This window comes from Lagenorhynchus albirostris, chromosome 5 (assembly GCF_949774975.1).
Source record: "Lagenorhynchus albirostris chromosome 5, mLagAlb1.1, whole genome shotgun sequence".
In the NCBI taxonomy this organism is placed as follows: Eukaryota; Metazoa; Chordata; class Mammalia; order Artiodactyla; family Delphinidae; genus Lagenorhynchus; species Lagenorhynchus albirostris.
The window spans coordinates 68,304,731-68,316,230 of NC_083099.1; the positions used below are offsets into that span (position 1 = coordinate 68,304,731).

Below are 11,500 nucleotides of genomic sequence, written 5' to 3' on the forward strand. Positions count from 1 at the left end.
AATGATATAAAAATTCCCTGAGTATTATTTTATATGTTATTTATTAATATATGAATCACATGTTAAGAGCACAAAGATTAAATTTGTAATCGTCTATTTTGGACAACGCTGTGAGATAAAATTATTAGTTAACATTGTTTTTACCCGTTAAGTAAGGTTAACTGTAATATTTTAAGCATGAGTCTGCTTTGTAAGAACCTTGCCTTAAAACTTTAAAGAATGTAGATTTGCTTGTTTTAGAGAGTTCTTAATAAGCCATTGTACAACAGGAGGATAAGTGAAGATTCTAAATTATAGGCAAGGAGGGCTTTCCTAAATGTGATAAATAACGAACAGTCTTTTAACCTTGTATTTTGTGCACAAAGGCACCTTTAAGGGTGTCTCCAGTAAGTGCTATATTAACACAGAAGTTTAGTTAATTACAGCCGCTATTCTCACGTACCTTAACTGAGTGTGAATACCAAGCAATCTAATATTGTGCCCCTAAGCATTAATACCTAATGAAATTGGATTCCTTGTTTCCTTTAATGAGCTCATTGCTTTTCTAAATATGGTCATTGCAGGTAAATGATCAATAGCCTTGAAAATGACACCATTACTGGATTATTTTCGCAAGAAAAAAATACTCTTTTTAGTTTAAATATCCTCACATATATAGCTCAGCTCATTTCCTAAATAACCTCACATATAATGAGAATGACTATAGTAGGTTTTATTTGTTTGTTTCAGTGACTGAGTTAGACAGCAGGAAATTGGGGACAGTCACTCTCTGATTATAGAATAGGACTTCAGGTCCATATGACGTAGCTCAAATTGGAATGAACTGGATCCAGTGTGTTCCTGTTAATTGAGAGACTGAAGGGTAATAGGCTATGAGAAGGCTTGTCTTCTGTTGTGGTATAATAGTTCAGTACAAATTGTCTCTACTATCCATTTCTTAGGGCTGCCATAACACATTGCCACAATTTGGTGACTTAACACAAGAGACAGTTTTCTCTTACAGTTCTGAAGGCCAGGATTTTGAAATCAAAGTTTTGGCAGGGCTACACCGCCTCTGAAGGCTCTAGAGGAGAATGCATTCCTCGCCTCTTCCAGCTTCTGGTGACGTAGGCATTCCTTGATGTGGGCCCACGTCACGCCAGTGTCTGTGTCTGTGGGCACATTGCTTCCTTCTCTTCTATCTGTCTCTCCTCTGTGTGTCTCTTCTTATAAGGACACTTGTCATTAGATTTAGGGCCCACCCTGGTAATCCAAGAGGATCTACTTTTCTCAAAACCCTTAATTTAACTACATATGCAAAGTCCCTTTTTCCAAATAAGGTCACATTCACAGGTTCTGGGAATTAGAACATGGATACATCTTTTGGGGGGCTGCCATTCTACCATTGCATCTACCTTTCTCCACTTTCATATGGTTAGTTAGTAATGCTGAACTTAGTCACTACTCAGGTTACTATGCTGTTTAAGTACTTTACTAGTATTATCATTTATTGAGCAAATCATTTATGTTGTGTGTGTTTGTAATTTTTAATTCTTATAGTCACCCTAGCATTAGCTCCTTTATAAAGATAAGGAGATTGAGCTCAAAAAAGGTAAGGCCTTTCCAAGGATGCAACACAGCTAATAAGAGTGTCAATTTAAAGTCTGTGTTTTTTCAGTTATAGCTTAAATTTCATGTGCATGTAAGTTTAGATATTCACATCCTTCTTTAGAAATTGATATATTAGGTTTCGCAAGATGGATTTTCTTTATCAATATTTTGGTCTCTGTGGTGCCTCAGGTCAGATAATATTCCAGCATTCTAAAACATCACTACTAGATTTAATCTTAGGAAGAGCAAGCCAAAGTGAGGTTTCATAGAATAATGGCCATAGGATGAGATTAAAGTTAGGGCTTACTACTTCACCCAAAACTATCTTCCAGTTTCCAATTCTGGAGTACTTTCACCTGAAGTAAAACTAGAATTTAAAAAAATAGGTTTTAAGTATACTGCAATGCTTAAGAGTGTACACACAGACTGCTGTGTTTGAATCCTATCTCCTCCATTTAACTACACTTTCTGGGGTTATCACTTAAATTTCCTGTGCCTCCTTTTCCTTATTTGTAAAATGGACAGTAATAATGATAGATCACAGGATCCTCTAATTAATAAGTGAGGTGATAATACACTTAAACAGTAACTGCTTCAGAGTATAGATTCAATATAGAATTATTAATTATTACCAATTATAAGCATTTTACATACAAAGTGAAAATAGAAGTACAGCATTCAAAATTGTGATGGAGTAGCCAGCAGTAGAGTTTTATTTGGTGCACAGCACAACTTCAAAGCATATGGGTCAAAGAGTTTCATAGCACAAATATTCTCTGATATAATTTTCTTTTGCAAATCAAATGTTTCATGTTCCTTCCTTTCTTCTCCGCACCCTTTATAATCTCCCTGTCTTTGCATTTCTCTTCCCACTCTGCTCTGTTATTTCTTCTTTCTTTAAGGAAAACTTTAAGCTTTCATTTTCCAAGATAATTTGTGGTTAAATCTTACTAAACTATTCCCAGATTGCCAAGGTAATGTGAATCTGTAATCAAATCAGAATAAACAATCATATTAGTTCTGTTCCATATGTATGAGCTCTGTCAAGAATACTTGAACACATTTTCTGTTGGCATGTTTACAATTCTAGGAAATCTATTTTGACTTGCAGCTTATAGGTAAAATATGAGAAGGCTCAGGACACTTGTACCTTTTAGCTCTAAGTGGATACTTAGAATCATCTGTACAGCATTTCTAAGTAAAAGCGATTTATGACTGCAAGGTTGTATGAAATTAATGTTCAGTTTGTTTACATCCATCTCATAGCTTAAACATTGGTAGTCCATCAGTGGAGCAAGGAAGAAGTAGTATGGTCTTTATGTATAACTTTCTTTGACCATTATTTTAAATTTATGAACTTCATATATAATAACATGTTTCTTCATGGGACTCATTGTTCATGATGAAGAAAAATTAATATATATTCCTAATAGACTCAAGATGTCAGCAGTTATCATCTATTGTTATATTGATTTTTTTTTTTTTGGATAAGTAAAGGTCAGCATATGGTAGTGAAATGAATTGTCGCCCTATTAAACTGACTCGATGATAGAACCAGCCATAGGCATTTGCATATGTTTAATTCTGATTTTATCCATCTTAGGCATGACTTCTTTCCGCCCCCCACCCCCAAATCAGAAAGTGATTTTACTTCTTGGTGGGGAAAGCCTTGAGTTGTTAGTGCTTAAGGGAAAATACTCTAAAATGCATTGTGTTTGTTGTAAATGAAATTCTGATCATGCTTGTAACCACTGTACTTTGCTATCAAACTCACAACAGCCAAGTTCTTCCTTTGATCAAGGTGAATTGAAGTGTGTCTGCCTGAGTTGTTTCACATGGTGTCTTCTCCAACATCTAGGTGAGCACAAAATGCCGAGGCCTCTGGTGGGAGTGTGTCACAAATGCTTTTGATGGGATTCGCACCTGTGATGAGTACGATTCTATACTTGCTGAACACCCCTGTACGTATGCCTTAGACATCACCCTTGTCAGGGAGGGAAGACCAAAGGAAATTGAACTCAGGTTTCCATTATGTGTTTTTGCTTTTTTTACGATTCAATATTAAGGTTCTGTCCAGTTTTAAATGTTTCAAATAGAAATTTAGTTTATTTCTAAAATGTGAATTGAAACATTTTTAGCATATTTTATCTTTTCCCATGTATTTATAAATTCCTTTAGGGTAAAAATATTATCTTGTTCAGTTCTGCTATCCCACAAAGGGTCTGGTATAAGCCTACTACAGCAGGCTTATAGTAAACACTTTTTAAATTGAAATGAAATCTTCAGGGTGCAGTGATTTTATGATTAGAATTGACCGGTTAGATGAAAAGCATTTCGGAGATGTCTTTTAGCTATGACTTAGGTCAGATAGAAAGTTTACAGTATTTCAATGGATGACTTGCTAAGATAGAGAGACAGTGGATATAGAGGGGCAGAGACAGAGACAGAAAAACAAATAGGGAGAGAGATAGGCAAAGAGAGACACAGACTGTGGGATCAGGGAATGACAAACATTAAAATATGTGACACATTCTTAGCAGAAATAATAAAGCCATCTCCTAGATCTTCCCTACCTTTAGCTTTAAATTATAATTAGGTGCTAACAAGGCCCATGTTTCTATGAATAAAAGATTTCATAGATTGAAAAACCTTATTACTGATTCTCTCAACTCTTCTCCATACCATTTATTTATTTATTTGTGTGTTTGTTTGTTTATTTACTTATTAGAACATCCAATCGTGCCAAGAAGTACTGGTACTGTTATTAAAGCAAATTGGTTTTAGTCTCTTTCAAATCAAATGATGGGTGGTGGTACAATATCACAACTTCTTTTCTCAAGATAAATGAAAAGTAAACCCTTAGAATGTGACTTTTCCCCTGAACATCTATTTCGGTGCAGGGAAAAGCACTTAAAAGGAGCTGTGCTCTACAAATATCTTTCTCTGCCATTTAGGATTTGAGTGCCTGAAACATTTTTTAATTCATAAAGCTTTTATTTCATTTTTTAGAAAAAGGCCTTTTATGTTTTCCTCTTTTTTTCCCTTCTTGCACTAACCTAGTTCTATCTACAAAGAAGCACGATTTGGTCAATAGGAATGGGCATTCATGTTCACGTGGACCCTAGGCTACTGCAGAAATGCAGTTCTATGGTTAGAGTTGAGAAGAAAATAGAAAGATGAAATATTTCAAACTTTTAAATATTTGTTATATGCATTTATGTAAGAAGAAAATAAAATTATTCACAAGCCTACTACACAGAGAAAACCACTGTTTATATTTTTAAATGGTCCTTTATCTTTTGCCTATACTATCTCACATTTGTCTTTTGATATATTTTTACCTATTACTTTCAAATAATATGCTAAAAATCCATTAATTTTCTTTAAAAAATTCCATCATATGCTTAAAGACTAGAGAGATGAAAATGAGTTCTTAGAAAATAATATAACTGTACCCTCTAAGTTAGGATGTTACCTGTAAGAAAGTAGATTTTATTTTTAGTCTTTGGTATCTTTTATACAATCACAATTAGATCACATTTCTCATTACCTTGTATGCTTAGAGTATTTAGACCGAGATGCATTTTTATTTATTTATTTATTTATTTATTTATTTATTTATTTATTTATTTTTTGCGGTACTCGGGCCTCTCACTGCTGTGGCCTCTCCCGTTGCAGAGCACAGGCTCCGGACGCGCAGGCTCAGCGGCCATGGCTCACGGGCCCAGCCGCTCCGCGGCATGTGGGATCTTCCTGGACTGGGGCACGAACCCGTGTCCCCTGCATCGGCAGGCGGACTCTCAACCACTGTGCCACCAGGGAAGCCCCGAGATGCATTTTTTAGGGCTCCTGTTGATACTGTTAATTTGAGCCCTTCTCCACCCCACAAATCAGGGTATTTAACATTATTCTGGCAGCCAAATCTCAGATAATCTCCAAAAGGAAATCCCTGGCTGGCCAGCATTAGCAATCTCTTGCAGAGCTGCCCTCTTGGAACTGGGCTAGCCATGGGGCCCCTGGATGACACCATAGGCATGAGTCCCGTAGTTCCACAGAGCATCTGAGACACACTTTGTATGGGAGCAAGGGTCAGAGAGGGGAAAACCAGGGCCAACAATGATTTCAGGGCACCCCATCCAGATAGCAACCCTGGCCCTGTTGATCCCAGGTTCCAGAAGAGGACTTAGAAAATTTCAAGAGAGGCACTCCAAAATGTGGGACCACTTAGTTTGGGGTGCTGAATAGGAAGCCCACTTACATATAACATTTGAGGATCAAGGAGATCTGCTAAAATATAAAAACTCATAACACCTAATGAGTTACATAGTTTTCTCTTTCCTTAATTTTGAAGAAAACAAAATGAACTTTAGATTTGGCCTAAATTTGAAATTTGAGCCTAAATTTTAAAAAATAATGTCTAATTTTGAGATCTTAAATATTCACCTATTAATAAGGTAGAAACTGATTTTATGCATTGATTTCCTCTCTTAGATGGATTATAAAAATAATTTTGAAATGAGGAAAATTGGCCACATTTTCACAAGCCATCTATAACTAAATAGCCCCTAAAGTTGCCTCATCACTGAGGAAAAATTATTTCATTACAAGGAGACTCCAGGTCACTATGAAAATAAAACATAATTATGATACCATCAAAGGAATAAATTTTATTACTCCTCTCCAGTAGCCAGCTAAAGTAACAATAGTTCTGACTTCAGATACTTAACCCTCCATTTGTGGCAACCTTATTCTTGTTTTAATTTAGTGTCACTGGGACTCACAGGTGAGGAGGCTTTCACAGTTGATGATGCTCCCATTGCAGATGACTGCTACTATTCTACTTCTATGTACCTGATCTTCTCTTTCCTGGACTTTCTACCACATATTCTCATTGGCCATAGCTTTAAAATATGCTTCGTTGACAATGCAAGGTTGAAGGGTTAATGCAGAGTGTTGGCCAAGAAGGGTCACCACCTGAAGGAATAAAAGAAAATAAATAGTCTTCTGTTTAATAATGGAAGCTCCTTCTCCTTCTAAAGATCTGCTGATGGCTCCTACCTGAACTGGCAAGAGATGTCTTGAAGTATTTTATTCTGCTCCCCTATTTTAACCAATTTGTTACATTTTTTCAATAAAACTTCAAACAAATGTAGTGATTATTTATTTATTGAATACTTATTGTTTGTCTTCAGAAGAAGAGATACTCTACTTTCAATTCAGCATTAAGCTAATACTTGTAAATGAGACTCCTTCCAAAACAGGAGGCAAAAAGGAAATAGTTATTTAATCCCCACCATATGCCAGGCATTTTACTAGATGGCCAACAAGACTATAATAAGCAGTCCTTAACCAAATAATACTGTTGATAGTCTCGTACTATTTTTGCATTTTATGAAAAATTAAGGGTATTTATTTTCAAGTTCATGCATATTTAAAGTCTGATTTTATTCAGTGGGCATGTGTTAATGTACGTGCTTGTCTGTTTTTTGGTGTACCTCTGTGTATTAACATGTCTCCTTCCTCTGACTATGCTGAAACCACACGCTCTGATCTTCTAGTGAAGTTGGTGGTAACTCGGGCGCTGATGATTACTGCAGATATTTTAGCTGGATTTGGATTTATTATCCTGCTCCTTGGTCTTGACTGTGTGAAATTCCTCCCTGATGAGCCATACATCAAAGTCCGCATCTGCTTTGTTGCTGGAACCACATTACTTATAGCAGGTATTGGTCTGGACTAGTGATGGGGATAAAGATACTCAACTAAGGTCTTGGGATGAAGAAGGGTGCTGTTCTGAAGCAGTTCATTTTAGGATAATATTTGACTTGCTTTTCTAGATTGAAGGAATAAGGAGCACATCCACCAACCCTGCTTTCCTTAGTTTTGGAATCAGATAATTAATCTTTTGTTAATATCCCTGGTCAGGGTTTATTGAAGTCCTCAAGTTATTTTTTAACTATTTAAAAAGTTATATAAAGCTTTAACTTAAAAAAAAAATTGTGATTATTCCTGAAGTTAAATCCTAAAATAAGCCTCCAGCCGCCACCTTCTTGCCTGTACACGCCCTTATCAGTTCTTCTTGGCAATGAACTAAATTGTACCAAGTCCTGTGTTAGGCTTTTCTCATGTGCCAACTCATATGATCATAACTGTAACAATAAACAGATTATGCTCTTATCTCTACTTAAGAAGCTGGTGAATAAATGGAGTTCTGAAGACATAAATCAAGCATGAGTAATAAACAATAAATCAAGAATCACTTTATATGGTGTTTATTAGTGAAACAGCAAAATTGATATTTTACTGAGGTCTGTCATCAAATTCAATTTAGTCTTCCTTTATCATCATGTCTTTTTTGGATCGTAATACAAGTTGGGGGGAAGTACACTGTGAAAGAAATCAAAGTGTAGGAAGATTGAAAACCAATGAGTCCACCCTCCAGAGAGAAAACCATCTTCTTTTATGGTAGCAGCAAAAAGTTAGCAAATGCTTGCAGGTATATATATATATATATATATATATATATATATACACATACATACATACATACATATATAAAATGTGTGCCCTTAGGCCAGTTAATCTGTCTCCTTTTCTTGGTCTACAAATTAGCGTGAAGCCTCAGCAATAATATCTACTCCTAATTGTTGTTGTAAAGATCCCAATGTGGGCAGAGTAAGCCCATAGCTGAAAGTCTCACCCATCACATAGTCAGGAGTGGGGCCTCCCTGATATTTTCACACAAGGCCCTAAGGATCCTTAGGTTGTACTAGAAAATCACAAGAATTTAACACTTTGTTTTCCTTTTAAAGATATTCATTCCCATATCCAGCCTAGTGATAACATAAAGCTTTTGTATGTAACAACGTGTTCATGTAACACATTTAAACATCATTTAATGCTTTGCAATTTTATTCTAGAATGCTTTTTGAGACATCACTAATCTACTCCATTTTTTATAAAATAGCAAAATGAACTAAATTTAAAGAAAAATAAGTCACTGAAGAAAATCCCTGCAGGAACGGCTAAAGAGATACTCAATTAAATCTCCAGAGATGGCCAAAGCCTTGGAAACCTCATTTGAAATTAGTATGCCATGTATATATTTATATGTATACACACACACACACACACACACACATATATATGCACACACATAGATATATACACATAACTAAAAGTGGGGTCTTTTTGCTCACCGCTCAAAAGCCAATAAAGAGGTAAAGATGGTGAAAAGGAAAGTTTGCTTTATTTTGGATGCAGGCAACCAGTGGGGAGGGCAGACACCTGTCCAAAGGCTGACCACCCCCCCCACCCCGACAATCAGGGAGCAAGAGCTTTTATAGGTGGAGGGAAGGGGCTACATGTAGAAACAGTACAGTCAGCTCTGACAGCCATCTTGAAATTGGTCATCGGTGGTCTGACCAGCATCATCTTGATTGTTTTAAGTACAGTTAATCTTCAGTTCCATGGTCAGTTTGTTCCCATTTCTTTAAGGCCAGTTCTCAGAATTGTGGCAGCTTATGTCATGGCTACAGTCTGCTCATCATATAGTTAACTTCTTCCACCTGGTAGGGGTTTCAGTATCTATAAAAGAGCCCACAGGATATGGCTCAGAGTACCATCCATAGCCCTTGAGAAGGAACTAAAAGTCCTTGACTTTGCTTACTAACTAAACTGTCATTGTCTTGTCCTGTCTGACTGCTTTTTTTTCTTCTGCATTTTCTCACATCTCTGATTAAACTTATTCTTTGGCTAAAGTTTTTCCACAGACAAAAGGCAGGCGGAGGACGTGGGGGAGAAAGGACCATAAGGTCCTGCTCCGTTTCACACACACACATATATATGTGTGTATATATATATGTGTGTGTGTGTATATATATATATGCATATGTATATATATGCACACATATATATGTATATGTATATATACCAAAATCTGTTTCTAAGTTTCAAAAAAAAGTTTTCATCCTAAACCTATGGGTTACAGTATTATGGGAAAGGTGTGGTAATTTACACCCTGTATTTTAATGGTTACTATGTGTTCATGATCTGGTCCTTCTTAAACTTCTTGCATTAAACAACTGGGAAAAGAATGCAATTAAATTGTGACTTCAATAGATATCACAGACAGACTTGCTAGAGAAAAAATGTGAGAGTTTCTTGGGGGTTACAGATTTCAGAAGCACCATTTTCATATAGCCTTTTGTCTGACAACTCGCCACTCTTTTTTCTTACCTCTGAGCCCTGGCATGCAATTTATACCTTTAAAGCAAGAGGACTCTAGTGGCATTGTTTCAAGACAATCAATTTTCAGAAAGACTAATCTGTGAGAATTAAATTTTATTTAAGATCGACAAAATTTCTTAGTCTATCCTAATATGGTGTGGGAGTGTTAGATAACTTTTCAATTTCTACTTTAGTTATTTGTTTTTAACCTCAAAGTACTAAAATGAAGTACTTAAAAAACATAGTTTCCATATGGGTGCTGATTATGTAGCTGACATAACTTCAGTCGTGGGTCTGGGTAGCCATAGAATACTCTTAAATACAATACAGTAGAATACTCTTAAATCTCCTTGGATTTAAATTTTTAAAAGGCCTGCATTATTTTTAGCAATTTTCATCTCCTTCAGGTGCCCCGGGAATCATTGGCTCTGTGTGGTATGCTGTTGATGTTTATGTGGAACGTTCTTCTCTGGTTTTGCACAATATATTTCTTGGCATCCAATATAAATTTGGTTGGTCCTGTTGGCTTGGAATGGCTGGGTCTCTGGGATGCTTCTTGGCTGGTGCTGTCCTCACATGCTGCTTATACCTCTTCAAAGGTAAGAACAAAATAAAATAGCACACTTCCTTGCCTCCAGTGTCATTCCTCCCAACCTAATAGAAACACAACTCACCAGCTTAAACTAATGTTGATAACTTGATCCCTACCTATTACCATTAGAAATTTCAGTTGTTCAAGGACAACTGATTTGCAATACTAGAACCTTACTATCCTGTTAGTGGTATATTTGTTGAAAAGAAAAAAAAAGAATACTACAGCTACAACTGTATCTAACATTCAAATATATAATGGTTATTTTGATGTGTCATAATCTTATATATCTCACTTCACCCAATCAACTAAATTTATATCTACAATTTATATCTACAGAGAAGTAAACAGAGAGCCAAGTCAAATGCATACTTGATGTTAAAAAGTGTGATGTGTTACTATTGGGTTTCTCAAAATGTCACTGAAAAAAAATAAGGAAATCCCTCTTCTCATAAGAAAGAAAAGAAAAGGAAATTACTTGATTGAATTTTAAATCTAAAAATAACTTTCCAGTTGAAAATCTTAGAGTTTCTTCTAGGTTCTTAGATGATTCCTTCTTATAATATTTATATTATTGCCTCTTTTGGGTAAGAGTATATAAAATTACATTTTCCCCCAAACTTTACTGAGCCATAATTATTTTTTATATCACCATGTTTATCTCTTCCAAACAGATGTTGGACCTGAGAGGAACTATCCTTATTCCAGGAGGAAAGGCTATTCAACTACAGCTGTTTCCATGGCCCAGTCATATGCAGCCCCTCGGACACAGACTGCCAAAATGTATGCTGTAGACACTAGGGTGTGAAGTGACACATATCAGTCAGTGTGTATATGTTGTTTAACTAACCAATCAATATGTTCAAGTTAATAAAATAGCCGGCCAATCCAGGAACAGTTATCTAGACTTCCTGTTCAACTAAATTAATTGCTTAGCTTAATCAAAAAGTTTGATTCTCCTATCACTTCTCCTTCTCAATTATTCTTATATTCTTCCACATTCTTTTACCCTCTCTCTCACACACATATACACACGTACACTTTCCCTGTATTTTAAGATAAGGTTGCTGGGATATAAAACTGTTTGTT

At 35.9% G+C, this 11,500-nt stretch overlaps 1 protein-coding gene across 1 annotated transcript in view; it reads left to right on the top strand.

Moving 5' to 3' along the window:
- Positions 1 to 11,219, top strand: part of CLDN16 (claudin 16) — a 31,849-nt gene extending 20,630 nt beyond the window's left edge. Inside the window, exons 4-7 of the mRNA XM_060149275.1 lie at positions 3,449 to 3,551; positions 7,149 to 7,313; positions 10,227 to 10,418; positions 11,086 to 11,219. Coding sequence (XP_060005258.1) covers positions 3,449 to 3,551; positions 7,149 to 7,313; positions 10,227 to 10,418; positions 11,086 to 11,219 — 594 coding nt within the window. The remainder of the gene's footprint in view (positions 1 to 3,448; positions 3,552 to 7,148; positions 7,314 to 10,226; positions 10,419 to 11,085) is intronic.
- Positions 11,220 to 11,500: the final 281 nt, after the last annotated feature.